The sequence below is a fragment of the Macaca thibetana genome, chromosome 16 (assembly GCF_024542745.1).
Source record: "Macaca thibetana thibetana isolate TM-01 chromosome 16, ASM2454274v1, whole genome shotgun sequence".
Lineage (NCBI taxonomy): Eukaryota > Metazoa > Chordata > Mammalia > Primates > Cercopithecidae > Macaca > Macaca thibetana.
Genome location: NC_065593.1, coordinates 47,283,308 through 47,299,362, shown reverse-complemented (window position 1 = coordinate 47,299,362; position 16,055 = coordinate 47,283,308). Strand labels below are relative to the sequence as shown.

The window sequence follows — 16,055 nt, the reverse complement described above, 5'->3', positions numbered from 1 at the left end:
AAGCTCCTGAGAGTAAGTTTATAGGGAGGATAGCCATGTAAACCACAAAATAAAGGAAGTAGAATGCATTTGATTTTATTATAAAGCAGTGCTCCCAAACTTTCCACAGCGTACACCTCGAGGGTGGAGAACTAACATCCAAGCTCACCTGGATGGTAGACGGGACCCACTTCTGGGTAACCTGATGAGGAAGCTCTAGGGTAGAAATTCGGGATGCGGTCTTCAGAGCAGAGGGCTTGGTTCAAGTCCCTGTTCTGCCACTTACTAACTGCATGACCTTGAGCAAGCCACTTAATTTATCTGCTCCTTCTCTGTGAAATGGGTACAATGTGGTCAGGAGTAAAGGAACTAATACATGTACGGCACTCAGCACAAAGCCTGGCACACAGCAGGCTCTCACCTCAGCACAACTGCTTGGTTGAGCTACTGTGGCCATGGCCGGTTGTGCCCCAAGGGGGTGGGCTCAGGAGCCTGTGCAGCAAGAGGCAGTGACCAAGGAGGCAGGGGATAATAGCCTTATCTTTTCAGGATCTCTGCCTTGGACCTGGAGAACGGAGAGAGACTTTGCTCCTATCAGGTCCCAAGTTGGGAAAACTAAGGATGAAGCCAGTGGCTGACATTTGAAATGGAATCCTCTGCATCTCCAAGTGGCCCTATACCTGACAATATCATTGTTAGTGAAAACCAAGTGACAAACGCACTCCCCCACCCCAAGTTCTTCCACATCTCCCGCGGAGGAGAGCACAGCCAATACAGCAGAGTGTATTTATGCGCAGGGCTGGCTAAATAGGCTGGCTATGAGTCCGGAACAGGGTCAGGAGGATCTGGCTTCCCACTGGCCGACACAACAGAATCCTTCTCGCGTTGCTCTCTGATGTACTGGTCCAACAGGGTGGTCAGCTGCAGGGGCTGGTGCTGAAGCAGGGAGTGGGTCTGGGTCGTGAGGTGGGTGAGGCCTCCAACAAGCTCCCCCTGCACCAGGGGCAGGCTGGGGAGCTTGGAGTAGTTGATAAAGCCCTGCCTGCTGAGGATGGTGTCATCAATGCAGCCACCTGGAAGAACACAGGGTCAGCTGGGCTCCTTGCAGATGCCTTTCTTCTCTGAAAACAGCTTTCTGACTCTAGGAACTTGCTCTCCATTGCCCTTCTCAAAATCCTGCCTTCCCCAAGAGCTGGGTTCCACTGTGCCCCACACCACACCCACTCTGCTTGGGATTGATCCCTACTTCTTCACTCTTCCCTCAGAAAACTCTTAATATATCCACCTGGCCCCAACCCCTATTAAGTCAGTGTTTCCTAAACTTCCTTGTAAATAAGAATCAGGTGGCCAGGTGTAGCGGCTCATGCCTGTAATCCCAGCACTTTGGGAGGCCAAGGCAGGCAGATCATCTGAGGTCAGGAGTTCAAGACCAGCCTGGCCAACAAGGTGAAACCCTGTCTCTACTAAAACTATAAAAATTAGCCAGTCATGGTGGAGAGCACCTGTAATCCCAGCTACTCGGGAGGCTGAGGCAGGAGAATCGTTTGAACTGGGGAGGCAGAGGTTATAGTAAGGTGAGTTCATGCCATTGCACTCCAGTCTGGGTGAAAAGAGCGAAACTTCATCTCAGAAAAAAAAAAAAAAGAGAAAGAGAATACAGATGAGGCCAGGTGCAGTGGCTCACGCCTGTAATCCCAGCACTTTGGAAGGCCGAAGTGGGTGGATCACCTGAGGTCAGGAGTTCGAGACCAGCCTGGCCAACATGGTGAAACCATATCTCTACTAAAAATACAAAAAAAAATCAGCTGGGTGTGGTGGCAGGTGCCTGTAATCCCAGCTACTTAAGAGGCTGAGGCAGGAGAATTGCTTGAACCCAGGAGACAGAGGTTGCAGTGAGCTGAGACTGCGTCACTGCACTCCAGCCAGGGTGATAGAGTACGACTCCATCTCAAAAAAAAAAAAAAAAAAAATCAGATTCCTGTCCCACCCCCTCCCCACAGAGACCTATGAAATCTGGATTTCCAAGGGACACGTGCAGTATTCTCTGCCCCTTAAGTGAGTCAGCATCAGGGGAGTCTGAGAAACAGTGGTCACTGGCCCTCGGCACCCTTTATTTGGGCTACTTGTTTTAAATATCTTCATCTGTGTGGGTTTCAGCACCCACTACCCCACTGTTAGACTCAAGGTATCTGAAATTTCTCTCCCTGCTCCATGTCTGCCTTTCCTAGTCTTCCCTCCAGTGCAGAAGTGACCTGGGGTAGTGAGACAACACAGGTGTGGGAATGACAGTCGGCCCTCAATAAATGTGCTGTTGACTCAGGCCCCATCCGTGAAAGGATGCTCTCTCCAAGAACGTTCACGGTTTTACCAAGACAAGCTGAGCAGATGGCAGCAGGCTGCTGTAGCACCTGCCCTTCTTCATCCCACCCCTAACTGGCAGGGGTGCTTGCTCACCTAGCAGCGGCAGGAACGGCACAGTCCTTAAGATCCGTACCATCTCCTTGACCTTGGGCTCTTCACTGACCAGCAGTATGTTGTGCCCCACAAAAAGGGGCAGCAAATTTTGGTACTTGGAATCCTCCAGGAAGGGCTTCAGGACCTGGGACAGCAGGAAAAAATGACAACAGGAACAAGTGGGAGGAAGAGCCACCTCGTGGGTCATGGGCCACATTAGGCTGAGGGTGCAACCCAAGGGTCTTCTCATCCCCTAATCATAGCTTAGACACCAGATTAGACGGTGACTCATGGAGAGGAGGAATAAGAAGTATCATCACTGGGGAGCAGATGGTGAGGTCTGAGTCTGGTGGGGGTTGGGGGAAGATGGGCAACCCATGCCAAGGGGCCTGCTCCCTACCTGGTTGGGGAAGACCTTCATCAGGATCTTGTGTTTCCGCAGCTGGTGTCGCATAAGAAGCTTGTCCTCTGCGCTCAGAGCCACGTTCTGGCAGACGGCTATCATTCGGTTGTCCTGGAAAACTGCTGCTATCTCCCGGCGGAGAAGCCTGATGAGGCCTGTCTCCTGAAGTTGGAAAGCAATGACCAAGGAAATATCAGCTGACTTCTCTTGGCAACCTTGCTCCCTCTGTGGTAGGTTCTAGGGCTTCCAGTGATGCCCAAATGTGCAAAAGATCGGGGAACAAGTAGGATAACTGGGCCCCTGACTCTCAGGGACATGTAACATCTCCCACTCCTCTAACCTTTTCACTTTCATTAGATAATCGCAGTCTTTACCAGTGTTTTTCAAACCTGAAAATGCTCAGTTCCACTCCCCCAAAACAGGTCTGCAGTCTGCCCCAGTCAACAGTGCTTGACAATAATATTGTTCAAATTACTTCAACTATCAATCTGACACTATACTCATGTTGAATCATTTTGCCAATCATAAATATAACTCTTTTGCAGCATTAGTTTAAAATTGAGAAATTTGGCTGGGTGCGGTGGCTCATGCCTGTAATCTCAGCACTTTAGGAGGCCAAGGCGGGCGGATTGCTTGAGGTCAGGAGTTCGAGACCAGCCTGGCCAACAGAGCAAAACCCCGTCTCTACTAAAAATACAAAAAATTAGCTGGGCATGGTGGCATGCGCCTATAATCCCAGTTACTCAGGAGGCTGAGGCAGGAGAATCACTTGAACCCAGGAGGCAGAGGTTGCGATGAGCCAAGAATGTCCCACTGCACTCCAGCCTGGGCGACAGAATGAGACTCTATCTCACACACACACACACAAAAAAGATGGCCGGGCGGAGTGACTCGCCTGTGATCCCAGCACTTTGGGAGGCCGAGGCAGGCAGATCACGAGGTCAGGAGATCAAAACCATCCTGGCTAACATGGTGAAACCCCGTCTCTACTAAAAATGCAAAAATTAGCCAGGTGTGGCTAATTTATTTATCATTACAGGTGCGCACCTGTAATCCCAGCTACTCAGGAGGCTGAGGCAGGAGAATCACTTGAACTCGGGAGGCAGAGGTTGCAGTGAGCCGAGATCGCGCCATTGCACTCCAGCTTGGGCAACAAGAGCGAGACTCTGTCTCAAAAAAAAAAGATTGGAGAGATACTCTCCCCAACCCCACTGGCTCAGGTAGCTCTCACACACATTTTTGGAGACAAGAAGGAAATTCAGCAGGCCCGTCCAATCCAGAGCCCAAAAGCCAATATAGAATCAAGTGCAGATTTCATCTTAAAGTATCTGGATCAGGCAGTCAAAGTGAAATAATTACGTGAGTGACAATGGCTGAGTGTCCTACTTCACTATGGCCAGAGACAAGATTACTTTAATCCACCATCCCACCACCAAGTGACATGTATCCAAACTCCTCCTTACCTCCTGTGGGGGGCTGGGAGGAGATGGCAGGCATGCTGGGTGGATGGCTGGTTTTGGGGGTATATATTCAGTCACAGCCATCAGCTTCTGCCGCTGAAAGTGCATCACACGACGGTGGCGGGTAACAGCCTTGGAGCCATAGCGGACAGTCTGGAGGGTAGGCAGCCGGCCTGTGAGGGGATACAGCAACATGGTTAGATGCAACCTCTTGGAGGCCCTAGTTTATCCCAGATGGAGAAAAAACACACCCTCTAGCAGAGAAAAGCACAGCTCACAGAGCTAGACTCAGCACAAGAGTGGGACAAGGAATTGTCTACCCCAAATTCTAAATTTCCAAAGCTTCTCTTCTCTTTCAATAAGTGACCTGAGGTCAATTACTTAATCTCTTGAGGTTCCCATTTCTCCAGCTCTTCTTAATGTGCAGAAATGCGAGAAAAAAATGAGAACAAAGGAGAAAATATTTTGAACACATTAAGAAAAGGGGAGGCCGGGCGTGGTGGCTGACACCTGTAATCCCAGCACTTTGGGAGGCCGAGGCGGGCGAGATCACTGGAGGTCAGGAGTTTGAGACCAGCCTGGCCAACATGGTGAAACCCCATCTCTACTAAAAATACAAAAATTAGCGGGGCATGGTGGTGCATACCTGTAATCCTAGCTACTTGAGAGGCTGAGGCAGGAGAATCGCTTGAACCCAGGAGGCAGAGGTTGCAGTGAGCCGAGATCATGCCACTGCACTCCAGCCTGGGCACAGAGTGAGACTCCGTCTCGGACAAAAAAAGAAAAAGAAAAAGAAAGAAAAAGGGGATAAGGTTGAATAAACTTTCTTAAAATGGTCAAATAATAAATATTTTAAGTTTGGGGCCCATGTACTCTGTCTCTAACACTCAACTCTGCCAAAAGCAGTCACAGACAATATGTAAACAGACAGCAGAAGCTATGTACCAACAGAATTTTATAAAACACAGTGACTGGCCCTACCATAATATGCCAACCCCTGGTCTAATCTAGTGGTTCTCAAGGTATGCCCCACCTGTACCCCAACCAGCAACATCAGCATCATTTGAGAACTTGTTAGAAACAGAAATTTTGCTGGGTGTGGTGGCTCACGCCTGTAATCCCAACACTTTGGGAGGCCAAGGTGGGCAGCTCACTTGAGGTCAGGAATTCAAGACCAACCTGGCCAACATGGTGAAACTCTGTCTCTAACTAAACTACAAAAATTAGCCAGGTGTGGTGGCACACACCTGTAGTCCCAGCTACTCAGGTGGCTGAGCCATGAGAATTGCTTGAACCCAAGAGGCAGAGACTGCAGTGAGCCGAGATTGTGCCACTGCACTCCGGCCTGGGCGACAGAGGAAGACTGTCTCAAAAAGAAAAAGAAAAAGAAATACAAATTCTCATGCTCTGCCTAGACCTACTGAATCAGCAACTCTGGGATGGAGCCTAGCAAATAGTGTTTTTTGTTTTGTTTTGTAGAAACTAGGTTTCACCATGTTACCAAGGCTGGTCACAAATAGTGTTTTAACAAGTCCTCCTGGTGATGCTGACGCATACTAAAGTTTGAAAACCACTGCTCTAACCACTGTTCTGACATCCTCTCCTATGATTTGAAGAGGAGAAAAAAATGTTACACCATTCTCACAGCTCTGACAAGTCTCTCTTTCCTCCTCTCTTCCTGTTTACAGGTAATGCTACAGAGCACCCCACAGAAAACAAGTGAGGCACTCAAAAGCCCTGAGCCAAAGTGACCCTTTCATCCTCAACACAAGGGCCAAGACTAGAACTTCCCACTTTCAGCCATTCCCAAGACTGGGATGTGACCTCAGAAAAGGGTCCAGATAGAAGGTGGCTCTAACAGTCAGAGAGTATGGATATTTGCTGGGGTAAGAGGTCTTATTGCCCAGCAGCCACAAAACCTAACTGTTAAGACTGCAGGCAGGCTTTGGAATCAAATGAAACTGGGTTTTTTTTCTCTTTTTCTTTTTTTTTGAGATGGAGTCTCGCTCTGTAGCCCAGGCTGGAGTGCAGCGACGGGCGATCTCAGCTCACTGCAACCTCTGCCTCCCGGTGTAAGCGATTCTCATGCCTCAGCCTCCTGAGAAGCTGGGACTACAGGCACGTGCCACCACGCCCGGCTCATTTTTGTGTTTTTAGTAGAGTTGGGGTTTCGCCATGTTGGCCAGGCTGTTCTCAAACTCTTGACCTCAGGTGATCCCTCCGCCTCAACCTCCCAAAGTGCTGGGATTACAGGCGTGAGCCACCGCGCCAAGCCGAAACTGGATTTTAATCTCTCTTCCGCCAATTACTAGCTGTGACCTTGGCCACCCAACTGGTCTGAACTTCAGTTGCTGCGTCTGTAATGAGGAGATGCGAATGTCTTTCTCACAGGGTGCTTCAGATTTAAATGATTTAAAAGATTTAAATGAGCTAACACATATAAAAATAGTTATCACAGTGCCTGGTCTATATTGAGTGCTCAAATCCATTCATTAAACAAATATTTATTGCACCCTTACTAACATCAAGCACCATGCCACATGCTGGCTATGCTGAATTAACATGGTTCTGCCCTTGCGGAGTTTAAACAAGCAACTGTTTAGTTTAAATGCAAAATTACAGATTGCGATGGGGCTAAGGAGTCAAGGGTAGACCTGAGGTGACATTTAGGCTGAGACATTAAGATGCAGACATAATGCAAAGGTCTGGGCGAGGAGTGGTCCAGGCAAAATAAACTCTGGAGACAGGCAACAGCTGGACACTGTTGCTGTGATTACCAGAGTCTGGAATCACAAGGAGCTGCACGGGGCCAGCGATCTAGCTGGGGTCAGAGATTATGAGAAGAATCAGTAGTAGAGGAGGGCAGATGAGGACTAGAGAGCGGCGGCAAGACACGCCGTGAGGACCTGGGCCACTCCTTACCCGCCTGGGGCAGGAAACCCCCACGCAGCAACCCAGCCACGGCCGCAGCCATCTCCACCGGAAGAATGGACGGAAGCCGAGTGGTGACGGAAAGGGCTAAGGATTGTGGGGTAGCGAACCCCGGGGCCGGAAGCAGTGGGCGTACCCGTCAGCTGTAGCTGTAACACGCATGCGCTAAGCCGGGCCAACGGATCCTGTCTTCACCTCCCCGCTCGGCGTCCAGTCTCTTAGCAACGACTCCGGCTTCCTAGGAACTGCTCCTTTCTCAACCATTCCTGCCCACTGCGCCCCAGCTTGCTGCCAGCAAAGCCCCTCCACACCCCTCAAACTCCAGACCCTTCACATCAATTTACTGTTGTCTTCGACCTCACCCCAGCAATTTTCTCTGAATCAACCCCTTTTCCTCCTCTCCCAAGTCTCTGAGTTTCTCTCTCCTCCTGCCATCCTGGTTTCTGCCATCCTTAGGGGCCGCCCAGGCTGCTAGGCTCCTTTTCGTTCCTCTCCCCGCTCAGACCAGCAGTCTTTTATTTTAGATCATGTCTGGAGGTGAGTAGGGAGGGGGGACGGTGGGTAGAGCAGTTGGAAAACAGCGGGGTAAGTCCTCCAAGGATGAGGAAATGTGACAGTTGGACTCATCTTTTCACAGCGAAGTCAGCCCAGGGTCCAGAGGAAGGGGGCGTCTGCATCACTGAAGCCCTTATCACTAAGCGGAATTTGACTTTCCCTGAGGATGAGGAACTGTCAGAAAAGATGTGAGTGCATGGGGGAGAAAAAGGGTGCTAGAAGGCTGAAACACTCAGGATGACCAGGCCCCTGAGCTATATTGATTTGTCAACTGATCTTTGTCTCTCTCCTTATTACTCCACACATCCAATCAGTGGTAATGCCCAGTTGATTTTCCCTTCTTAAAAATAATTCCATTTCTTTTTCACCATCCTCACTCAACTGTCTTAGATAAGTCCATATTAACCCTCTCCTATACTCCCAGCGCTTTGGGAGACTGACGCAGGAGGATCGCTTGAGCCCAGGAGTTTGAGACCAGCCTGGGCAATAGAGTGAGAATCTTATCTCTAAAAATAAAAATAAATTAGCTGAGTATGGTGGTGCACACACCCCTGTAGTCCTAGGTACTTGGGAGGCTGAGGCAGGAGGATCACTTGAGCCCAGGTACCTGTGGCTACAGTAAGCTATGATCATGCCATTGCATGCCAGCCTGGGCAACAGGGTGAGACCCTATTTCTAAAACAAACACAAAATATTTTTAATTACTTTTTTAGAGATGGGGTCTTGCTCTGTTGGCCAGACTGGTCTTGAACTCCTCAAACAATCCTCCTACTTCAGCCTCCTGAGTAGCCAAAGTGATCCTTTTAAATAACAAATCTAATCAGGCACTCACTGACAGAAACTTTCTTGGCTGTTACCTCCCAAATAAAATCCCACTGCCGCCGGGCGCGGTGGCTCACGCCTGTAATCCCAGCACTTTGGGAGGCCGAGGCGGGCGGATCACAAGGTCAGGAGATCGAGACCATCCTGGCTAACACGGTGAAACCCCGTCTCTACTAAAAATACAAAAAAATTAGCCGGGCGCGATGGCGGGCGCCTGTAGTCCCAGCTACTCAGGAGGCTGAGGCAGGAGAATGGCGGGATCCCGGGAGGCGGAGCTTGCAGTGAGCGGAGATCGCGCCATTGCACTCCAGCCTGGGCGACAGAGCGAGACTCCGTCTCAAAAAAAAAAAAAAAAAAAAAAAAAAAAAAATCCCACTGCCTAAGCTTAAGTTGTCTTCTGCTTTTCAGCCTTCTTTCTGGCCACTTTCCACAAGTGTACAATTTCCCACACTGCGTACTCACACCTTAGTACCTTACTACTCAAGAGTATGTGTAGGCGGGAGAGGGTGCAGGGGTAGGGCAGCAGCACTGGCATCAGAGGGGGCTTGTTAGAAGTGGAGCATCTCAGCCCCTCCACCCGATCTACTGAATTAGAGTCTGCATGGGCATATTGGAGTTTCGGAAGGGCTGTGTTAGCACATACTATTCCTTCTGCTTGAAATGCCTTCTCACCCATATCCCCCTATCTTCATGGCTAATGCCTACTCATCTGTCACCTCCTCTAGGAAGCATTCCCTGATTCCTCCTACTCTGAACTTAGTGCACAGACTATGTACTCCCTTTTTCCCCTGTACTTGCTTCTGTTATCCACTTGTCATAGATGTTTGGCCTTCTTCTTTCTTTCTTCTTCTTCCTCTTCTTTATTCTTTCTCCTTCTTCCCCTTCTTCCTCCTCATTCTCCTTCTTCTTCTTCCTTTCCCCTGTACTTGCCTCTGTTATCCACTTGTCATAGATGTTTCGCCTTCTTCCTCTTTTTTTTTTGAGACGGAGTCTCACTCCGTTGCGCAGGCTGGAGTGCGGTGGCACGATCTCGGCTCACTGCAACGACTGCCTCCCGGGTTGAAGCAATTCTCCAGCCTCAGCCTCCTGAGTAGCTGTGACTACATGTGTCCGCCACCACACCCAGCTAATTTTTTTTTGTATTTTTAGTAGAGATGGGGTTTCACCATGTTAGCCAGGCTGGTCTTGAACTCCTGACCTCAGGCAATCTGCCCGCCTCAACCTCCCAAAGTGCTGGGATTATAGGCGTGAGCTACCTCACCCAGCCTCTTTTTTTTTTTTTCTTTTAAATGACATAGGGTCTTGCTCTGTCACCCAGGCTGAAGTGCAGTAGCATAATCGTGGCATATTACAGCCTCGACCTCCTGGGCTAAAGCGATCCTCCTGCCTCAGCCTCCCAAAGTGCTGAGAGTACAGGGTGAGCCACCATGGCCAGCCTGCCCTGCTTCTTTAATAGTGGTGGGCAGAGACTCTGTCATTTGTCTCTAGTTGTCTCAGCAAATGTTGTGGAATGAATGAATGGGTAGATGAAACAAGTGCTTTTTCCTCCATGAACCACTCAAAAGGAAGGTGAGGAAGGATCTTTCTGCAATGTCTCATCTCTGTCCTACCCCTGCCTCCACCATCCAAGCTGGCCAGAGGAAGGCTTCTCTTGCTGCTGAATCTCTCCAGGAACCATAAGCTGCCATCCTCCAATTTCCCAGAGGGTCCTTACTCCTCTCTCTCACCCTTTCCAGTGCTAATGATAAAGATACAAGTCTGCAAGTCAAGACAGTTTCATGATCTAGACACCACCTCAAGATGTCAAGAAGATGTTTCTCACATTTGATTAAAATCACTCAGCCAACTACCCCTCCTTGAAACCCCTTCCCTCCTCCCTCTCTCCCATCCTCCCTGCTAACAGACCACATGAGTGGTGCTCTAACACCACCCTTACTGACTCTTCTCCCAGGTTTCACACTCTTGATGAACTGCAGACTGTCCGCCTGGACCGGGAGGGGATTACTACTATCAGGAACTTAGAGGGCCTCAAGAATCTTCACAGCCTCTATCTGCAAGGGGTAACTTCTTTCTCCATCCTTCCCCTCCCCTTGACCCCTGTGGACCTAATCTGTCTCATCTGAAAGGAGCCAACCAGGTCATTTTGCCCATTCCCTGGTGTTCAGGCAGGCAGACCTTCAGTTAAACCATTCCCAGATGAATGACGTAGGGTCCTGAATTGAAAGACTAATTCCCCCAGAATAGATCCTGAACATGACCTGTGCTCCCTCCACTGTTCTTTAGGCACTTCTCTTGATCTAGAAGTTCTTCTTGGCATTTACTCTAAATCTTTCACGTTAAATAGCTCCAGCCTATTTCCTGTTTTGAAGAGGAAGAGGAAACTATGAAGATTCCTCTACATCAATCAGATCCTACTTGAAGGCTGTTTGGTGGTGGTGGTGGTTGGTTGATCTTCAGCCCTCCCCTGGTTGAATATTCCCAGCTCGCTTCGACTTTCCCCATAGAAACTTTTCCCATCAAGTTCATGTATGCTTATTGTTCTCTCTGTGTATGCAAGCCACCACCAAGGCCCTTTCCATTTTCCTGGTGGCGGCTTGGTTTCCTTTTCTGATTCCCAGGTCACTCTTTGGTTGTGGAATCAGAAGAGTATACTTAGTCAGGTTTAGATACCCCAGGTTTACACCCCTAACCATCCACCTGGAGAAAGAAAATCATCTTTCTTAAGGTAGTGGCAACCTGTTCAAGGAGTGGGGTTATCATTCCCAAAGTGCCAGATCTCCAGCTGCAGGAGTAGACATGGTCTTGGGACTTTGTCCCTGTAAAGGGCCTCCCACCCATCTGATCTCAGCTTGGTTTCCCCACTTCGCTTGCAGAATAAGATCCAGCAAATTGAGAACCTGGCTTGCGTCCCCTCCTTGCGGTATGTGGTGCCAGGGCTCAGGCAGGGGAAGAGGGGTCGGGGGAACCTAAACACACCCCAAAGAACTGGTTCAGATTTCTCCAAGCCTGGGTCCTTTTCAGCCAAGGACCAGCAAGCCTAGCTCTACTCCCTCACCCCAGAAGGCCATGTGTCCCCACTGGTCATCAGCTGCCTAGCCCAGGGGCCCCAGTGTCAAGTGCCCTTCTCTTTTCCTCCAGCTGTTCCATGATTCAGCTCTGCCTCTCTACCCCTTCCTTCCCCTACAGCTTCCTGTCTCTGGCAGGAAACCAAATCAGGCAGGTGGAAAACCTCCTCGACCTCCCATGCCTCCAGTTTCTGGACCTTTCTGAGAACCTGATAGAAACGTTGAAGCTGGGTAGGAACCCACTTGCCCTGGCTCACCAAACACATCCCCTGTGGGGCCTGCCCTCCCGTCTGCACCCAGCTGCCTGTGCTTGCATTAGCCACACCCCTGCAGGTCCACACCTCATCCTCAGGGAGTTCAAGGGGTTGTGCTTAGAGGTAGTGGCTTTGGACGAGAAAGTGGGTGTGAGAACCCCATTCCCATCGCTTCATGGCCTTTTGGCTAAGATCAAGTGAGAACCCCATTTCCTCTCTCTTTGCTGTGTGCAGATGAGTTCCCCCAGAGCCTTCTCATCCTCAACCTGTCTGGCAATAGCTGCACCAACCAGGATAGCTACCGGTAAGGAGGGGAGGGTGGGAAGAAAGGTCTAGTTGAGCTCCACCTGCTAACTCAGCCCAGGCCCCTCTCAGCCTGCAATCCTGGGGTTACTATCCATGGCACCTTCTCCCCAACCTCCTACCTAACTCATGAGCCACCACCCCTCCAGGTGTGGGTGCTGTGGTGCATATCTTTGCATCCTCCACGCCAGGGTGCCCTCCTAGGTAACCTCTGCTCCTGCTCTGCAGTGAGCTGGTGATAGAAGCCCTGCCACTTCTCTTGGACCTGGATGGGCAGCCTGTGATGGAGCGCTGGATTTCGGACGAGGAGGATGAAGCTTCAAGCGAGGAGGAGTTCCCAGAGCTGAGTGGCCCATTCTGCTCAGAACGAGGTGACCCTGCTTTCCAAGGCTTTCAGCTTCCCCAGAGCCCACCTCTTCCCTGTGGGACACGAGGGAAGCTAAGATGGCAGTGGCGTCTGGGGAGGGGAGCCCCAAGTTCAGATCAACATCTGGGCCAGAGTAAGGTGTCAGTCCGGGACCCCAGCCTCAGGCTGCTTCCCAAGAGGGATGGCAGGGGCCAGCCAGAGACTTCCCTGAGCTCAGGGACCCTCCTGCTGAGCCCAGAGCTCCACCCACCCTGCACCCTCCACCCCCTGGCCCCTCCTAGGCTTCCTCAAGGAGCTGGAGCAGGAGCTGAGCAGGCACAGGGAGCACCGGCAACAGGCGGCCCTGACACAGCACCTGCTGAGGATGGAGATGCAGCCCACCCTCACCAACCTGCCCTTGCTGCCTGGGGTGCCCATGGCTGGGGACAGCAGCCCTTCTGCCACTCCTGGGCAAGGGGAGGAGACAGTCCCTGAGGCCGTCTCCTCACCCCAGGCCTCCTCTCCCACCAAGAAACCATGCAGTCTGATTCCCAGGGGCCGCCAAAACTCTCTATGGGGAAGGAAGGGGGTCCGGGCATCCACAGTCCCCAAGGCCTCTGTGGCTGAGGCCCCCAGCACAACCAAAACTATGGCCAAGAGAAGCAAGAAATGATTCTCTGTCAACCTTTCTCTACGAGTGGAGTGGAGTGGGGCCTGCCCCACTTCTCAGACCAATGACCTGTGTCAGGAGTTCATCCCCAGTAAAGTGTCTCTAGGCCCTGAATATGCTTTTCGTGTTACTTGGGGGTATCTCAGGGGAAGCAACCAGTGAAAGCTCCAGGAAACAAAATACAGAGCACAGTGAGCCACCTGATTCTAAAGAGCAAGTTTGGAATCTTTTGGGAGCTACCCACAGGGCAGGCATGCCTCAGGCCCCCCGCTGGCTTCCTGGCTCCCACATGGGCAAGAAGCAGGCACCACCTCATAGAGGATGCCATCTCACTGCCACCCCTAGGGAGTGCCCTTCCCCAGTCCAAGCCAAGGACCAAGGAGCTGTGGTCCTAGTCATCCCCAACAGCAGCCTGCTCCTGTCCCCTCCCTGTCCTCCTGCCTAGTCCCCATCACTCAACCACTCAGGAATGAGTACACAACCACAGGCCCCACAGCTGCCTTTGGGCCTCACTTGGCTCTCCCACCCCCACTGAACCTGGGATAAAGTTCACTGAAGAGAAAATAAAGCACATTTATTAAGGCAAAGGCCAAGCTGGCCGCTCAGAACATGGCCTAGGAGCATGAAGGGATTGCTCCAACTTCACCACCACTCAGGGCAGTTGGTCCGAGGGGTTCTGGGCCCACCCCAGGCCAGCAGAAGCTATGAAGCTGATGCATAAGCCTGGCTCTCCCTCTTCACAAAGGCCTGGAAGAGGCTGCCCAGCTCCTGGAGGGATGGGGCCCACTCACTGGCCAGCAGCCCCTGTGTGGCCTTGAGGCCTTCCTGCTCCAGATCCTGCTGTTTCTGCTGGAGCTGCTGCCCTCGATCCTGCCCCAAGGGAAAGCTGAGATGAGTCTGTCCAGGACAGGCTTCCCGCCAGGTGAAGGGGGGGAGTGTGTACCACCTCACACAAGCAGGAGAAAGGAGAGACCCCCCAACATTCCCCAAAGGCAGTTGCTGGCTTTGAAGGGAGGAACTCCTCTCCCCAGCTCTGGAATCTCTTCCACTCCCAGTTTTCCTCATATTTCCAGAGTTCCACTGGGAGTGGGAGGTCTGTCATCACCTCAGGGTAGCCCCTTCTCCCTGGGGGATACCTGATCACTCTCCATCAGCCCCAGGGCTGCCTGGTGTCCACGATAGAGGGTGTGCCGGCGATCTACCCGAGTCTGGAATCGGGGCAGGGTCCGAACAGGGTCCTGTGCTCCAAAAGTGGGGGACAGCACCTGGGGGGCCTGGGCCACCCCCACCCCAAAGATGAAAGGTTTGAACACAGACCTAAAAGGGCACGGATGGAAGGATGGAGATATATCATATCCTCTCTTCTCCCCAGCCTTCCCCATCCTCGTTCTTCCCACCTGGATGGGTCTGGCGTGGCAGTAAGAAAGTGCACGCAGGGCTGTGTGGGATCCTGGGGCAGGACAGACACCATGCTGGCCGTGGTGCGAAAGCCTCCCGAGTCCATGCAGATACCACTCTCCTTGTCCCTGAGGATGCCCATCATCACCTCTGCTGTGATGCCCCCTGCCAAGGAGTAGAGGGGGAAGCTGTGGGAGGGGAGAGTGGCTGGCACTGCTGTGGCCCTCCTGGCCCCCAGCCCCCTCCACCACTCACTAACCTTGCCATTGCTGCAGCAGCTCCTGCCCTGCCCGGAAGCGGGCCTTGGCAGCCTCCATTCGCACAGGCTGCTGGGTCAGGGAGAAGACCTGAGCAAAGTCAAAGGCACCCTGCCCATCCCACCAGCCTTTGGCCTGGGCATGAGTCCGCAGCTCCGGGTGTTGGACCGAGATGTCTGTGCCAATGCTCAGCTGGTTGGAGATGTTGCGGGCCCCCTCTGTGGAGGAGATGGGGGAGCGGTTCATTTACCATTGAGTGTCTATTCTATGCCAGGCACTGGGCAAGACGCTGAGAACATGGTGGAAAAGAGAACGACCTACCCTCATGGAGCCTACAGTGTGGTGGGGGAGGCAGACAAAATAGTCGCAGAGATAAATGTAAGCATGCAACTGTGTTGAATGCGATGAAAAAGAAGTACCTGCTTGCATATAAGCAGGAAACCTGACCACCCAGGGAAGTCCAGGAAGGCTTCCGAGAGGAAGCAGCAGGCTGTAGCACAAGGAAGACTTAACCGAGTGAAGGGGAGAAGGGTTCCCAAGTGAGCTCATCTCCCATCTCCCTGAATGTCCCGACAGGCTTGCACCTGGATCGGGCCCCTACCATTTCTCCCACTTCCCAAGGCTGGCAGAAAGGGAATGCCTCACCCTGGATCCTCTGTGCGGCCCAGAGCCTGCCAGCTGTCTCCAGCACCCATGCCTCTGTGCGGTCAGCCAGCAGGAAGGTGTTGTGGTAGGAGAATGGCGCAGGGTCCTCCAGGCAGCTGCCCCCCTGCCCATAGCGCTCCAGTAAGCCTGTGATCACATGCAAGGCCTCCTGGGCAGAGCTGCTCCGTTCCAAAGCCAGCCTGGCAAGAGAGAGGACCAAGGGACAGAAGGGTGACAGAGGGATCAATGGCTGGTGGCAGAAGCTCCAGGGGACAGAAGAGGCCTGGAGAGGTTTGGTGATAGGCCCAAGTCACACAGCAAATCTGCTGGCACTGATCGTATCAAACACAATTACACCAGTGGCTTTCAATGCTCTCGTTCCATGTGCTATGCTTTGAGGGTTCCATGAAAAGGCCTGAAACACTGTTTCAGAGAGAAAAGTGTCCTGAGCCCCCAACCTCTCTCCACCCAGAGCTGCTCCATCCACTATTACTGGTTTTATAAATCGGGACT

At 51.8% G+C, this 16,055-nt stretch overlaps 5 protein-coding genes across 7 annotated transcripts in view; 2 read left to right on the top strand and 3 right to left on the bottom strand.

The window, feature by feature from the left end:
- MRPL45 (mitochondrial ribosomal protein L45) overlaps window positions 1–5,327 on the bottom strand; it is a 390,432-nt gene extending 385,105 nt beyond the window's left edge. Inside the window, exon 1 of the mRNA XM_050762841.1 lies at window positions 5,324–5,327. The gene's annotated coding sequence lies outside the window, so the exon portion shown is untranslated. The remainder of the gene's footprint in view (window positions 1–5,323) is intronic.
- SP2 (Sp2 transcription factor) overlaps window positions 1–16,055 on the top strand; it is a 276,227-nt gene that overhangs the window by 168,936 nt on the left and 91,236 nt on the right. The gene's annotated exons all lie outside the window — the stretch shown is intronic.
- The window catches only part of MRPL10 (mitochondrial ribosomal protein L10), a 142,327-nt gene continuing 126,322 nt past the window's right edge, over window positions 51–16,055 (bottom strand). Inside the window, exons 2-6 of one of the 2 annotated variants that reach the window (XM_050762838.1) lie at window positions 7,219–7,277; window positions 4,300–4,469; window positions 2,834–2,998; window positions 2,434–2,578; window positions 51–1,052 (exon numbers count right to left, since the gene is read on the bottom strand). In XM_050762838.1, coding sequence (XP_050618795.1) covers window positions 796–1,052; window positions 2,434–2,578; window positions 2,834–2,998; window positions 4,300–4,469; window positions 7,219–7,270 — 789 coding nt within the window. In that variant the 5' untranslated portion in view covers window positions 7,271–7,277 and the 3' untranslated portion in view covers window positions 51–795. Of the gene's footprint in view, window positions 1,053–2,433; window positions 2,579–2,833; window positions 2,999–4,299; window positions 4,470–7,218; window positions 7,301–16,055 lie in introns of those variants that run through there. The other variant, XM_050762837.1, reaches the window with a different exon arrangement.
- On the top strand, window positions 7,339–13,453 carry LRRC46 (leucine rich repeat containing 46). The gene is made up of 8 exons (XM_050762833.1): window positions 7,339–7,764; window positions 7,865–7,970; window positions 10,556–10,664; window positions 11,478–11,524; window positions 11,791–11,900; window positions 12,158–12,227; window positions 12,455–12,597; window positions 12,875–13,453. Exons 1-8 carry the CDS (start codon window positions 7,755–7,757, stop codon window positions 13,243–13,245), a joined length of 966 nt encoding a protein of 321 aa, XP_050618790.1. The 5' UTR covers window positions 7,339–7,754; the 3' UTR covers window positions 13,246–13,453.
- The window catches only part of SCRN2 (secernin 2), a 142,094-nt gene continuing 139,840 nt past the window's right edge, over window positions 13,802–16,055 (bottom strand). For both annotated transcript variants that reach the window (XM_050762773.1, XM_050762774.1), the window contains 5 exons: window positions 15,543–15,742; window positions 14,900–15,115; window positions 14,640–14,805; window positions 14,379–14,559; window positions 13,802–14,112 (listed from right to left, as the gene is read on the bottom strand). In XM_050762773.1, coding sequence (XP_050618730.1) covers window positions 13,945–14,112; window positions 14,379–14,559; window positions 14,640–14,805; window positions 14,900–15,115; window positions 15,543–15,742 — 931 coding nt within the window. In that variant the 3' untranslated portion in view covers window positions 13,802–13,944. The remainder of the gene's footprint in view (window positions 14,113–14,378; window positions 14,560–14,639; window positions 14,806–14,899; window positions 15,116–15,542; window positions 15,743–16,055) is intronic.